The 16,405-nt window shown below is 40.1% G+C and overlaps 1 protein-coding gene across 1 annotated transcript in view; it reads left to right on the forward strand.

Moving 5' to 3' along the window:
- The window catches only part of LOC133999190 (protein kinase C beta type-like), an 81,174-nt gene that overhangs the window by 37,674 nt on the left and 27,095 nt on the right, over positions 1 to 16,405 (forward strand). The window contains exons 4-9 of the mRNA XM_062438377.1: positions 2,130 to 2,241; positions 2,634 to 2,762; positions 9,177 to 9,333; positions 10,152 to 10,286; positions 11,589 to 11,685; positions 15,735 to 15,875. Of these exons, the coding sequence (XP_062294361.1) occupies positions 2,130 to 2,241; positions 2,634 to 2,762; positions 9,177 to 9,333; positions 10,152 to 10,286; positions 11,589 to 11,685; positions 15,735 to 15,875 (771 nt within the window). The remainder of the gene's footprint in view (positions 1 to 2,129; positions 2,242 to 2,633; positions 2,763 to 9,176; positions 9,334 to 10,151; positions 10,287 to 11,588; positions 11,686 to 15,734; positions 15,876 to 16,405) is intronic.

Raw genomic sequence — 16,405 nt, forward strand, 5'->3', positions numbered from 1 at the left:
TTTTTTCTCGCCTTCTTTTTTCCTGCTGCTTTGTTTCTGATCAGTCCTTTTATTTTCGAGGCGGGTGTGTTATTATGGTCAGGTTTCATAAATAAGCCAGCACCTGTCCTTCATCAGCCCTCATATCGCTCCTTTGCTGCTGTCGCTCATCACAACGTTCACTTGTTTTTCAGTAGAGCAAAAACGAGCAAGAGGTGGTCTTGTCCTTGAGAAAAACGAGAACCAGCAGAGAAACAAACACACACACACACACACGTGCACGAAGAAAGAAACCCACACACCTACGCACAGGCAATCACAGTCATTTAGTCCTAACAAGCACACACACTTGTGAAGAAACCTTGGGGAAGCTGGGTATAATTCAGGCAGTGGCAGCCTAAATTAAACATTATTTTCCAGGACAGGTGTGCAAGAGAGGAAGAAATCAATCAGCTCGTTTTTCTGGCTCATGAGGCGAAAGGACGTGAACACACGTCAAAGTAAACCGTGTACACATACTTATATAACAGGTGCTGGACTTAATACCACAATCTGTATATATGCAAATGTTTCATTTTGTTCTGTATTTGGCACCTTATGTGAAATGATCCTTTAGAATTTTGTGTATTATAGCTTCATATGGAGCATACTGTTTGCAGGACATAATTTGTAACTGTGATGGATCCCCATTAAATAGATATTTAAACTCTTAGCTCCACTTCACTGCACAATCTGGATCTCTCTCAAGCGGTGGTTGGATGTTCTCACACTCCGTGGGTTCATGTTGCAATGTGTGTGTGTGTGTGTATCAGTGTCTGAGTTAATGTGAATGTGACTGTAAACCACTAAAACCGCATTGCTTTAGATACAGGTGTGTAAGCCAGCTGAGCCGTGGCTGCAGGTGTCTCAGACACACATGAACACGTAGCACACTCACACATTAGACAGAAATATCCTTTGTTTCTGCCCCAGTTACGCTTCAGTTATGGATGTTCACAAAAGAGGAAATGATACCCAAGTTTCCCGTTGTCAATCAGAAATACATAATCAGCATAAAAAAACAATGAATCAAAGATGAAAGTAATATTTTATGTAAGGTGCAAAGGGTGTAATGCTGAGTGGCATGTCAACAGGATTATTGATGAGGCCTGAACTTGTGACTTCCATACAGAGCTGTCTGACTTAGTCCTGTCAGACATCATGACAGACACACACACACACACACACACACACACACACACACACACACACACACACACACACACACACACACACACACACACACACACGTCATGCATGTAGCTGTCTTTGTGGTCTTTGTCAGACGTCAACAAAGACGAAATGTATCTGATCAGATTACAAACACACACATATGTCATACACATAAGGCACAGGACTGAATTATAAATGGCACATTGTTCATAAACAAAATGTGCGCAGAGTTGAAAGGTGGAAGATAAGCAGAGAAATAAGAATGCTAACAGTTACTTTCGGTATACATTTTTCCACAATAATGATCATACATAATGAGTCTTTTGGTGTAAAAAATGTCAGAAATTGATTAAAGAAAGAAGTCAGTGGTCAGTTTCCTCAAACCCAAAGTAATATCCTTTGTCCTGACCAACAGTTCACAGCTCAGATATTCCATTTACTATCAAAGGAGATAAAGAAACTATAAAATAATTACAATTGAGAAGTTGCAATGAGAAAACGTTGGCATTTACTCTTAAAAAATGACAAAGCAATCATCATAGTCACTGATCGACTAATCATTGCTGCTCTAACGAGAATTACTGGATGTGTAGTGGTGAAAGAGGAAGATAAAGGAAAATCAAAGAGCATGGAAACTAATATATAGTTTGCAATATTAATATTCATTATTTATTTGAATACATACTATGATGCACATTTCAGAAAAGGACAACATGTTACACTAACCTTTCAATTTATTTCTGCATGTTTACCTGCTTTGCTTTCAAGATCATTACAGCAGGCTGCATGATCACTGTGTTAATCTGAATGATGTCTTCCTGTCATCAATTGCACTGAGTTGAAGACAGGAAATGTGTCTGAATGTAGATTTTAATGATTAATTGTACAACCCCCTCTCCCCCCTCTCTCTCGCTCACTCTCTCGCTCACTCTCTCCAGGACCCGAGGGCAAAGCATAGGTTTAAGATCCATACCTACTCCAGCCCGACTTTCTGTGACCACTGTGGCTCTCTGCTCTACGGCCTTCTACACCAGGGCATGAGATGTGACCGTATGTACTCTAAATACATCCACTCACGTCTAAAGCTGTAGGTTTGATCATGTTGAGCTACATGCTGCTTTTTCTTTTCCACACATCCATAAAGTTTTGCAGCAGAGTGCATCTGTCCTTGTTATGCGTCTCTTTGACTGAGCGGAGCAGTTTCTAGTGTTCCAGGCTTTCCTCCACATTTCAGCTCACAGATTGGTCCATAATGAAAACTGCAGAGAGCACAAAAGCCTTAAACTGTGTGTCTGTGTCTTTAATTAAAAGAGTTGCACAAAATCACAAACCAACTTTCATGTATTTATTTCTTTTACTTTTCTAGTTTTCTGACACCAACAGTCCATTTCTGATTTTATTGTTTTTTGTACTATATACTGTTCTCTGTGTGTGTTTTCCAGACTGTATGATGAACATCCATAAGCGCTGTGTGGCTAACGTGCCGAGCCTGTGTGGGACAGACCACACAGAGAGGAGAGGCCGTATCAAGATCACTGCTGAGATCAAGACTAATGTGCTCACTGTTACCAGTAAGTATATCTCAGACACACACACACACACACACACACAGGCAGTCAAGCCAGGTGATGTTGCAGAGTAGAACAAATACCAGTCATGTGTCTCCCTCTGCTGGTAGACCTACAGAGGTGAAGCAACAGAGCTTAAATATGAGATGAGACAGAAATCAAAGTTTAATCTGGATCCATTATCAGGACTTGATTCCTTCAAACAGTGTAATTACATACAAGTATGTTGTGTCAATACATGAATGGACACAGTATACTTTTAATAAACTACTGTAAATGTGTGTAATGGTAGGTTAACACACTGAAGACTGAATCATGCTGTTCTTTTGGCTGACAGAAGTGTAAAACTGTATCACTGTTGAATCAGGTTGTAAAAAGCATATCTTTTAGCAATGTGTACATTACTATAAAATGTCTATTCCCTTTCCAAAAGCCTTTACATGATATCATTAAGTGATATATTTTCATTCAAATAAAATTATTTGTACGGCTTCTTAAGATTAAATGTGTACAACTAGCAAGAGAAAGAAAGGAGCCAGATCTATTCACTGGTGGGATGATGACCTAAACAAGGCATCACTGAGCAGTCACTAACAGCATTTAGTAACACAACAATGATAGTATGACTGGCCTGACTTATTACCGCTGGGTAGTTTATATTTTTTAAATACCATGAAGGCTGCACAGGTTTAATCTTTTATTTATAAGAACAGCTGGTCCTTTTCACTTTCTATCAAACTCCAAGGCTTTCTCTTTAAAGTGTGTGATTCATTTTGTCCATTTGCTAAAAGTGTTTCTTAACTGGACTTTAGCTTCAAATCAAATAATGATTGTGGTTGTTAAAAGTGTCACAATTATTTTTCCTTCAATCCGCTTCATACAATGTGTGATATTTGAACTTTTTCTCAGAATCACATTCACGTTCAAGTTTTTTCAGTTGATTTAATAATGGAGGATTTCCTACATTTCATTTGTCTTTCAATAACCTTCATTTATTTATTTATTTATTTATTTATTGTGTTTTATTTAACTGATAAAAGGAAAATGGCATAGAATAGTGTCACCACCCTGTTGTTATGCTTTGTAGTGTTTGGTTTTACCTCCAGGTGGCAGCAGAGGTTTACATTACCTTTGCTTTGTGCAGGCAGGTCAGTTACAGCTGTGCCTCAAACTGAAAACATCAGACTTTCTATGTATTTTCTCAGGCTGTGCTCCTCTCTCTGGTTTGAAATGGGCAGAGTTTGATTGAGGAAATGTAATGTCATGACATCAGCAACATTTAAATCAGAATCTGAAGGCAGCTGGTGTGTTGTCTGGACTTTGTCAGATCAAACAGCACCCACACAGTCCTAATGAAGCAGATTAGCTGAATTTTCTATGTTAAACTATCAGTGATTGATGCATAATGTTTTAGAACTACATCACTTTTCTGGTCACGAATATTTAATAATACAGAGAAATACATGGTCTTCTGGGCCTTTAAATTAACAAACTTGGTGGAATAGCTTCCAATAAGCATATTAAGAGATAATGATGATTTTATCTTGTAAAAATGATTTAGTTTTGCTGTAAATAAAAGGGGAAAACAGAAGAAGAAAGAAAATGATTGATTGGACTGCACAGCATATGTAATCTATATGCTGAATCTGTTCATATGGTGAAAGAATACAATATCTCCACTAAATACTATATATATATATATATTGCATGGGCATATTGCTGCATATGAAAGTGTTTTCCCTGTGTGGTCTTTCACTGGGATTCATTCACACCTCTTTCTATTTCTCGCTTATTCTCTCTTACTCTCTCTTCTCTCTTGCTGGTTCCCACGCTTGTAGACCTGATCATTAGCTGAGATTTACTGTGGGAAATTATAAGACAGCAGACTTATCACAACCACACACACTATAAGACAGCAGTAAAGGCTGAACTAGGCTAATAGTACAGAATGGACAGAATAGAGATTAATGTTAGAAACTGTGCAGGAAAATCAGCAGCTAATATTCTTGTTTTATGAATTTTATTCTCATCTCAGTGAAAGTCAGTTTTAGAATATTATTGTTACCACCTGCAAAGATTGTATATTCAACACTAGCAGAGTTAAATTTAAAGACACATTTTATGCAGAAAATACACAGACATTGTTTTACTCTTCTGTTTCTAGGTAGCTGTGATAAAATCCTCCTCTCATTTTCCTTGTGATAGTTACAGCTAATATAAAGAGGCAGCAGGGGGTGTAGTACTTATTTTTGTCCACAGGGGTCAGTGTGTAGCCACCAGCAGCCCACTTCCTCATTGCAGGGAGGTAGAGAAAAACAATGCACCATTGAGAATGAACTGTAAAGCCACTAGGAATGATTGTATGGCTAAACATAGCAGAAGCCGATGGAAATGGCTGCTACATTGAGAAATGCATTTTCGCTGTGAACTCTGGTTGTGGATTTAATCAAAGCAATTGACATGGGTGTAAAGTGACACTTTATTGATCACTTTTAAGTCACCTCCCTCCCTTCCCCTTCACAGAGAGATGAGAGCTCAGGGTCAGTGGCAGAACAGCACCCATGGAGATGGAGGGGAGTCAACGTTTGGCTCACGGACACTCCAGCAGGAAAGATGCAGTGTGATTAAGGCTTTGAAAGTTGCCCACCTCCCTTGGTTTTGCACTCATGATGAAGCAATGTTCGAAAAACATATACCGTCAAGAAGATGATAAATAATAGTTACATTTATTTTATGTACATCAAAAGTCATAATGTCAATTTTTTGACATGGACTCTGACCAATCGTTGTTTCACTGGGCACCAAAACACATGTTTTACCTGGAGATTTGATACTTTCTAGACGGCCCTGTTGAGAATGCAGACACTTAACCCTGTCATTAATGCCAGAACCACCAACATCTTTTAAATGCACTCAAAGTCACTTCATAGCCTGAAGGACACTGCACTCACTGCAGAAGAGTTTGATGTGGAGTGAGCAGCGAATGTTGCACTTATAGACATTTTTATTCCAATCTAATATCATGTTCAGGCTAGTATAATTTACCATTTGCTCATGATGCAGATTTGATCCTATAATTGGGGTTTTGGTTTTTGACTTTTTACCTTTCAAATTAAATAATCCAAAGATTCGAGAGCAGCTGCTACACCATCATCTTGTGCACCAAGTCAGCCAAGCGGGGAAGGGGTTGTAGTTTTAGGCATAAGCTCTGACCAACTGAACACAGGCTCCACGCTGTTCCTCAGCGTCTCGTTTACCTAAAACTTCCATATGGTGGCAGGAAAAGCCGCAGAATCACTGACAGATTCCTGAATGGAAATCAAAATTAGCTGCAGGTCATGTTGTAAAAAGAAAAACACATGATGCACCTGATGTCGTTTTGGCTTGATAAATTATCATTTTAATGTAATGTAGAGTGTCTCTCAATGGATTGGCTCACTCCCAGCTCGAGGGGCGATCACATCAATCATTCATTTTATTTGGTCTGAACCATAGAGGGGGAAAATTGTTTATTTCACTTAACATACTTTTATGAAACATAATGTAATGGATTATGTACCTACATGATCCTCTTTGGCACCAGTAGACACATTCTGCAGCTAGTATGAGCATCAGGCCAACAACTATTTAATTATACCTGTACAGATAAGCCAAAGCTGAACACATAAATGTTCAACAATCATTCAAATCAACCACTTGTTTCACCACCTTGAGAGGAATAATCTATGACTTCAGTAGTTTTGCAGCAGATATGCAGGCAAGTAGAAGTTGGACCGACCATAAGAATCTGGCTCTGATGAGGCTGTTTCTCATGGGAAAAGGTGCACTGCCAACACCCACGCAGCTGTGCACATACAGTATTCTGCTGTTACTGCACTCTTATCTTCACTCGCCCTCCCTGTAGACTCAAATACAAGCGTTATCTACCTCTCTCTCTCGCACTCACACACAAATCTATATGCAGACTCATGCATGCTTTTTGTAATTAGCACATACTTTATGCAAGCAAGATACGCACACATGCATGTCACATGTAAAATACACATTCACTCACCCATAAACAAATACATACACACCCTTCTCTATTTACTGTATGTGTCCTATGAGACTATTTGGCATGCTATCCTCTTTATATCTCCCCTCAACCAGCATTTGATGGTCACTTTAACAGGCATCATCTAATATTTATTGACCTGCTCCACTGAGGGTTTAATGCTGGCCGTAGGGTCTGTGCTGTGGTTAACCTCTTGGAGCTTAGCATAGCATTGCACCTTAACAGCAAGAAAACCTACTTTCTTTGACATCTTGAGGTTTTTTCATACTTCAAGTTTGCTGGGAAGCTCTCCTTCTTTCAGTTCTAGTTTGAAGGATGCTGCATGCACCCCACAGAACAGCGAGCTTAGTATCTTAACTGTTCACTTTTATCGTACAGATGTGCGTTACTTTTTCTCAGCAATTACTCAAGAACAACAGTTGCTATGAGCCAGAGACAGCCTCAAACTCGAACTTGAAAAAGCAAGAAGGACAAGTTACAGTATTACAGACATTTGTAGTTTTCACGATTTGTCTCCTGGCTTGGTTTTTGGGTCAGGTCTAGGTTTTCTAGCACCAAATGGACCTGTGAGGACCTCTCGTCACTGGCAATTAACATCTCAGGTCATGTGGCTTCATATTTGCAACTCTTGGTCTATTTGTAACAAGACAGTATGAACTAAAAAACGGCTAAAACTGGCAAAAATGCAACATTTTCTGCAAAGGAAAATTAACTATTGTCACTGACCCAGTAAATTGAGATACCAAGAGACATACTGTTAGGTTTCTACATTTGTCATAATCTTTGGCAGCGGGCAGGGTCAGATCTGATTATAAGTGTCCTTAAGAGGTAATAAAAAAAGATTGTCACCTATCCCACGGGACGAAGCTTGAGCTGGTGTCTGAAGTTGAGAGGCACCAACTTAAAACAGTAAGTAGGTCTCACTTCTGGGTGTTGCACTGGCCCATGACCCAAACTCCCACACAGGAGATGTCCAATCCTGCCTTATCTGTAGGGAATTTAAGGAAGAAAGATTGGGAATTAAAATGTTCACCTGCTCTCCTCACAATCTATTTTAGCTATGCTATCAGTGTGGCTCTGGGGAAGGCAATGCCAGTCTCGTCACACGTGAATCTAGTCATTTTGTGACTTTTCCTCAAGTTCAAGTGCAGGCTAAATGTCCTTTCTGAGGTTCTGGTTCAGGTTAGGGGTAAGGTTTGAATTGGTTATGGCTAAGCTTATGCTTAGGGTTAGGCTATCCACAGTGAGTGGAAGTCAATGCAATGTCCTAACAAGGATAGCTGCGTGTGCTTATGTGTGTTCTTGAGTGCTTCCCTAGCGAGCTGCCTAAGACACAACACCAGCCCTGCTTCTGGTAATTGGATGTGACCTCACAACTTGACCAGCAACAATAATTGCACGCATACACACTAACACACACTTTAAAAAACCCAATCGCAAGGGATTTTATGCCACTGGAATGCAATTACAACCCAATAACAATAAGACAGCCACAAAAGAAGGATTAGTGTCGGAACTGGCAACCTTCATCTGTCTACATGGTCATTACAGACAGATCTGGTAACCCCAAGGCTTTAACCCCCAATACAACTTCAGGGGTTCTGGTGTGGGATTGTGTGTTTGTGCGCATTTTTGGCTGCCTCAAGTTTACCGTGTCTAATTCAATTTGTTGGTTTCAGTGGAGAGTTTTGTCGTTAATTAGATTACAGACAGGAAGTATCTTGTAAATTCGGGGCACTCAAGTACATGAGAGAACTGCTGTTTTCATTCAGGCATACAAAAAGTGTGTACAAAAGGGTCAAGTAGAGTAGAATATAAATAGAAGAGTGTGGTGATTATTCCTTGTTTTTAGCTATAAAGTAAATTGGCTTACCAATTGGAGAGGAGAGTCCGTACTAGTTTTTCCTATTGGGAAAATAATATTGTTGTCCATGAGGTTCAGAGTAGTAAAGTGTGGCAATGCAGTGTTGTTAATATGAACAGTATTGCCCTTAAAGACCCCATGTTCCACACAGGAGTCAAACTGCAGTTAAAATGTGTGCAGTTAATTTTTATCATTTCATTCATTTTTTGAAGGTGGCCCTTTTTACAATATTATAATATTATAAGACAAATCAATTAATGGTTTATTCATTTGGTTTGCCTTCAAAAAAGTTGTGAGTTTTTAAGTCATTTTCACTGCTGACCTCAGAAGTCAACTTACACATGCAAACCATTTCCCATTTATTTCTGCAAGACGTATTGTAACTGATTCTATTGGAAATATATTGTCTCTTCTCTTTATCTCAATATCTTTCTTCCATCCTTCACCTTTCTCCCTCTCTCTTCCTGTATCCTTCCCTATTCTTCCTTTTTCTCTCCAGTAATAGAGGCCAGGAATCTGGTTCCTATGGATCCCAACGGTCTGTCAGACCCCTACGTGAAGCTTAAACTGATCCCAGACCCCCGCAGCGAGAGCAAACAGAAGACCAAGACCATTAAGTGCTGCCTCAACCCCACCTGGAATGAGACCTTTAAATTGTAAGGCCTTTTTACACCCTGTGTGGTTGTTTTTTGTTTTTTTATTTATCCCTGAAGGCTGTTTTTCTCTGCCTCTATCTCCCCTCTCTTCTCTTCCATCAGTCTTCCCCAATTTTATCTTTGTTTCTTCTCTTTCATCTTTGGTGCCCCTGTTCTCTCTCTCTTGCTCACTCTCTGTGTGTGTGTCTCTCTCTCTCTCTCTCTCTCTCTCTCTCTCTCTCTCTCTCTCTCTCTCTCTCTCTCTCTCGCTCTCTCTCTCTCAGTCTCTCTCTGCAATGTTTTAAGAGCATCACATTAGCTCGGCTTTCCAAGCGTGTGTAACCGCTGGCGCTCAGATAAAAACATCTGGCTCTTTATATTCATAAAACCTTGCTTTTGGGGTTGTTTACTGCAGTTGGTTCCAATTACATTCTTAATAAGCGTCATCACAGTTTGTGTGGAAGAAGACTTGAATTTTCAAGTATTTCGGTTCAAGCAGATGTTCAGTGCAACCAGAAAATAGAAGGGCTGTCCTTCAAACATGTGTGTTGTGAATACAACATACAGACTATATAGGAAGACATCCTGATAGCTGTTACTATATATGTCCTGTATTTGGTGAATTAAGTTGGTCTGATTACCTGTCAGGTGCTCTCGGAGGCCATAAATTGTTATGGAAGGACAAAAAATGGAAATGATAAATCCAAGACTGCTCTCACATGGTTTTAAAAATTAACATGGTTTCAATGGGAGATGGTCAAAATATATTTTAAAAAACACCTAGAGATATCATTCTTGGCCACCATCCAATTGTTGATTTCTCTCGTTTTCTCTCCCAGCCACCTGAAGGAGTGCGATAAGGACCGCCGTCTGTCGGTGGAGGCGTGGGACTGGGACCTGACCAGCCGCAACGACTTCATGGGATCACTGTCCTTTGGCATCTCGGAGCTCCAGAAACAAGGAGTAGATGGATGGTAAGATGAAAGGAGGGATGGAGGGATGAATGGAAGAGGGGTTGGAGAGACATGAGGCAGAGAAACAGCACAGGTAGAGGAGGAGGGAGAGTGAAGGTGACCTTGTTCATTACTGCACTGTAGGAGAAATACTTTAGTTGGAGCTCCTCTTTTTATTCTGGTGAGACTCAGTGCCAAGCATCTCTACCCCGTCTCTTTATCTCAGCTTCTTTATCTCTCTAACCCCCTCCCTCTCTCTTTCTCTCTCTCTCTCTCTCTAGCTCAGTCTCTGTATCTTTCTATCTTCCTCTCTTACTTTCTTTTTGCTGACGCTGCCCTGTCAGGGCTTTTAATGAGATGCCAGTGTTTGAGGTGGAATGGTGGAGGTGGAGAGATGCCATTAAAAACCTGATATTCAGGGCAGAGAACCTGTACAAGTGTTTGTTTCCTTCTACTTCATCCAAGTACAGCTCCAAAGCCTCCATCAGCCAGGGGGAGGAACAGAGTAAGAGTGACTTATTCTGACTTATTCTGTTATAGGTTGCATATAACATAAGTTGTTGTCAGGTGAGATTAAGGGTGCGGTGTGTAAAATTTAGTGGCATCTAGTGGAACAGACATGGCAAAAATGGAATATAATATTCCTACTTTTTTTTTAGTGTATAATGACCTGAAAATAAGAACCGTTGTGTTTTCATTACCTTGGGATGAGCCTTTTATATCTACATTGTGATATGTAGGCTGCCATGTTGCACCACCATGTTCTTACAGTAGCCCAGAAAGGAAACCAAACACTGGATCTAGACTGTTTGTTGACAGTGCTACCAACATACAGCAATGACTATTTAGCACCATGTCACAAAGCTGTTGAAAAGTTGTTAAATAGTGCATAGTGTAAAATTACACAACTGAGGTCATTACAGCATTAATACCCTGAATATGGTGGTTATGCCATGAGCTATGAAGTTCAGTCAGGAGTGGCATCGGTAATCAGGCCCGTATGAAAAATTATATTCTATTGATTGCGTGAAATGATGAGCATCTCAACCTTGTTTGGGCAAATCTCTATCAGGCTTTGCTAGATCACCATGAAGGAGAGTGAATTACGAAATAATGAGCTGATTATTCTTTAGGACGACTAAATCGGTGCACTAACTGTCAGCAGCTTTAGCTAATGGCAGCAGTTACATGCCTAAATTGTATAAACTAATTGAGAATTGATTTGACTGGAAATATATACTCTCTCTCTCTCTCTCTCTCTCTCTCTCTCTCTCTCTCTCTCTCTCTCTCTCTCTCTCTCTCTCTCTCTCTCTCTCTCTTCAGGTTTAAGATGCTCTCCCAGGAAGAAGGAGAGTACTTCAATGTTCCCGTTGCTCCAGAAGGGGAGGAGGGCAACGAGGAGTTACGGCAGAAATTTGAGGTGTGTGTGTGTGTGTGTGTGTGTGTGTGTGTGTGTGTGTGTGTGTGTGTGTGTGTGTGTGTGTGTGTGTGTGTGAGAGCCTGAGTGAGAGCCTCTCTGGGAGAGCTGTTAGCAGTTGGCAGGCATACTTATAGTACCATCCGGTCTGGCACACTGCAGGTCCAGACGTGTGTGTGTGTGGCTGACCAGTAGGCCCCACTCATTAACACATTTGGCAGAGGACAGGATAACCCTACTCTGTGGTTTTACTCCTCTTCTCTTCTCCCCTTTTCCTCCTCTCCGTCTCCTCCCCTTGGTCTTGTTGACACTAAAACACAGAGCACCAGAGACTCATTCTGAACTGTTGATCACAGAGTTAAGGGGTGATCTTGGGGACAATTCTGTTTTTGTATCGTCACCTGTCCCTATTATAGGTTTCAGTTTAACAGTGCTCATTTGAGATAAATATTCATGAGCCAGATGTTAAAGAAAAAGAGAAAAACAGAGATGCTGCTAAAAATGGACTCCTTTTTGTGCAATGAACACGGGTGAATTATTTGACAGTTCTGTAGTGAAGACTTAAAGGGGCACACTCAATTTTACAAAGATAATTTATTAATCATGGGCAGTACTGAGCCTGTGAAATCAGTTGTATATATTCTGCATCAAAAACTGGTGGTGTGGAGTTTGAATGACTATCAATTGCAGTATGGGGAGTGTAGTGTTATTGGAGTGTTATCTCCTTGCTGCATCAATTTTGATCATTCCGTCTTTAGACCCAAGACCTCCAGTATTATGGAAGTTTGTCATTAAATTGTTGGAGTACTCTCTGAAAGTAAAACTGATCAGCCTCTTTGACTGTGGAGAAGTCTAAATGAGGAGCTTGAGCTGACTGAATCAAAATGATCGTAAACACGAACACTTTTGAATGTTAGTTGACTCGGGAGGAAGCAAGAGACACTAATTGGATTGCGGTACTTCAGTTTTCTGATAGACTTTTTCCTCTTTGTTGTTTAAGAAACACTTCGCTGTAAGTTAAATAGTTTTCTCCTGTAAGTGTACAGTTTGATGTTCCTGTGATAACTCTGTTAAGGAGGATGCAGGCCGATGTAATTATAGTAGATTGATGAAACAGATGTAATTTCCTTTTTTCCTGGTACAAGACCTCCATGTGTTAGATTCCTCTTATGTTCTCCTGCCATTATATTTAATCAGCTCTCCTAGCTGTAGTATTTCATCTTTATCTGTTATCTTTATCTGAACGTGTCTTGGTTTTAGATAAGTGCTATGGAATAATATTATTATCACTGTTAATGGTCTATTTAGTTAAGAGTCTGGATGTTTGCTTTGTAAAGAAGTATTGTAGCTTTCTATCTGTCCTTCCTGCTTCTCTCTCCCCTCTTCTTCCCCTCTCTTCATTTTGCTTCCTTCTCTATCCTTCAGTTATCTGTTTTGTCCTCTGTCACCTTCAGTGCCCCCCTGTGTGTTTCTCTCTCTTTATCTGTTTTTCTTTCCCCCCGTCTCTTCAAGGTCATGGTCCTCAGACGTTCACTGAGACACACTCTCAGGGGGAGGGCTATTACAGACACACACACACACACACACACACACACACACACACACACACACACACTTGCATGTACGCACCCTCCTGGGTGAAGCTTTCAGAGAGATGGCAGAGAGGAAGAAAGACATAGAGACAGACAGAAAGATTTCACTTTGGTAACATGACCTGCATGCCACCCTTTCACCCCATCCAGAATCACTCACTCACTCACTCACACACACACACACACACACACACACACACACACACACACACACACACACACACAATCTGTGCCACAGTAATAAATAATGCATGTTGTATTCATGCACATACACACACACTGATGCAGTCACACTCAGTGTTACTCAGAGGAAGTTAAGGAGCAGAAAGCTAATATCCTGCTAATTCTTATTTGGAGCTGAGACACATTTCAGTTCAATTCAAGTTAATGAAACTTTACTGGAATGAGGCTTAAACTTGAGGTTAGACAAGAAAGTAGTGCAGTCAAAATTCTGGAGACACCTTCGCATTTATTTGAACGAGAAAGTGTGTCTAAACTTTTGACTGGTACTGAATATAAAATGAATTCCCTCTCATTCTTCCTCCATTTCTTTTTTTCTCATTTTCCTTTTCTAAAGTCCTTATTGTGCTTTTCCTCTTTTTTTTTCGTCTGTCCCACTTTCTTTTTTCTTTTTCTTACACAATCACAGGTAAGGAGGGTGCTGAATCACAGTAGAGTGAGAGGGGGAAATAACTTAAAATACATTTTATTTTAAAGGAATTTGATGAAACCTTTCTTATTCTTCTAAAAAGAAAAAGTGTAAATTTCCTTTTTCTTCATGCAGCAAAATATAATGGTGGTAATGCACTGATATCTTGGATGCTAACCTCATACTTCTAAGAACAATGAGGTTCTCATTTAAAGTGTCATTGAAAAAGAACAAGTTGTCTGCAGAGAGAAAATTGGGTAAATGTCCTCGGGAAATGTTTTTAAATAGTTAAGCTGTCACACTGCTTATGTGTCAGTGGGGGTTGCTACACAGAGGCTATGTAAGACAGGACATGTTTGAATTTATTCCACTCATGTATCCACTAAAGCAAACCCCATCTTAAGCCAGTTTTGAGGGCATTTTATTGTATTTATATTCCTTCTTACGGTGATACTTTATAATGTACCCAAAATATTTGGACACATGGGTGTAAACTGAGAGACAGAGGAGAGAGAGCAGCGTTCATCTCTGAAGGCTTTGGGGGTGTTGCCTTCAGCATGCTCTGCTGCCCACAAATACCTCTACTGCTTTTGTGTGTGTGTGTGTGTGTGTGTGTGTGTGTGTGTGTGTGTGTGTGTGTGTGTGTGTGTGTGTGTGTGTGTGTGTGTGTGTGTGTGTGTGTGCGTGTGCATGTTTGCGTATTTGTGTGTATTTGTGTGTTTGTTTCAGAACAGATGGAGACAGATAGAGCCTTTTATCCATTGATGAGTCAGGAAGTGTATGGGTTGCACCGCTCACACACACAGACATAGACACACATGGACAGCGAGGAGAGTAGTTGGATGCTTCACTCTGTCAATTTTCAAGACCAGGCAGCAGAGAAATTACTGCAACTGCCCAGGCTAGAAGAAGAGATAGCCCCAGTGTGGATCAGCAATTTAAGATAAGATAGGGTAAGATAAGATGTACCTCTGTAGCATTTTGCTAATGTCTTAGGATTATTTTAGAAATTGAAGCAAGGCTTCACAGAGTGTAGAATAAGATTGTAATAGAAGTTGTTTTTTTATGAGAGATTCAGGATGTGGCAAGGTCAATGCAGAGACGGATCAATTCACAAAGTTAGAAATAAAATAGTGAACAGAGGAGAGAGATGGGTAAGTGCTGATGGACATGAATAAATGGAGAGAGACAGAGACACAGGACAAATGTATGAAGATGAAGTACAAATGAATTATTTTAGAGATGGAGAGATGGTGCAAAAACTTTCAGCATGAGTGAGAGAAAGTGGTTGAAGGATAGAAACAAGGGAAGTGGTGACAATCCTGATTGAATAGAGTGGCATACTCACAGGGAGGTCATATTTGTTATAGAAAGTGTGAACTGGGGAGTAAAGTGCCTGCACTGAATAACTGAAATAGACTGAAAAAATAAAGACTAAAAAACTTTGCACTTTTAACATATTTGCCACCTTGACTTATGTCTCTAACAAAAATGTTTTCTCTGTGCCATTAAATTTTGGAAAAGAGGTTCATAAACCAGCAAAAATTGTGTTTTGTTTGGGAAATCTAATTTCATTTGCTCTCAGTGATTTATTTATTTTAGAAACTTTTGCATGTGGCTTTCACCTCTCTTTCTCCTTTTGTTCAAAACCTTGAGTGTGAATTATGTCTTACGGTGCAAAATCTTTACAAGTGTACCACATGTTTTCTCCAGTGTATCCTAATGATTATAGCTGAAATACTGGTTGTTGGGAGTGATGAAAGATCTAATGTGTCTAATTTTATCTCCTAATTTGTCTATCCTGGATCCAGAGGGCTAAGATTGGTCCAAGCAAGAACACAGAGGGCAAGTCGGCCAATGCCGCCCGGTTCGACTCCAATGGCAACCAAGATCGCATGAAGCTGTCTGACTTCAACTTTCTGATGGTGTTGGGAAAGGGAAGCTTTGGCAAGGTGAGGCCATGATGCGGATGCATGTTGCCTATTTTTGTGTATTGCTGTGTATCCACAAAAGACTTACGATTATCTTTACCACCTCGTACTCTTCCTGTAGATGAGCGGCTGCAATGCTGACTACACATAAGCTGACTACATGATGCTGCTGGTCAAATACTTAGCCGCATGCTTTATTCATGGGATTTAAATGTATATCCACTAGTTAGCAGATAAAAGACAAATAATCCCTGGATGATTCCAAAATGTCTACATGTAAAAGGGATGCGACTGTATCAGGTGCCTCTCAGTTTAAGGACTTGTTTGCTCTATTGAATGCTGCAAATCAGTTTGCTCCATATATCTGTCTTGAGAATGTAAGCATGACATTTGACAGTGAGATTTTTGCATAACATAAACAGACACTTGAGGAATGACGTATGTCGTTAACGTGAACGCAAGCCTGTATAACTTATATATAGCATATAGCATATATCAGACCTTCTAACTCTCTTTTTTCACCCTCTCTCCTGCTGTGCTCCTGTTTTGTT

This window comes from Scomber scombrus, chromosome 18, assembly GCF_963691925.1.
Source record: "Scomber scombrus chromosome 18, fScoSco1.1, whole genome shotgun sequence".
Taxonomy (NCBI): Eukaryota; Metazoa; Chordata; class Actinopteri; order Scombriformes; family Scombridae; genus Scomber; species Scomber scombrus.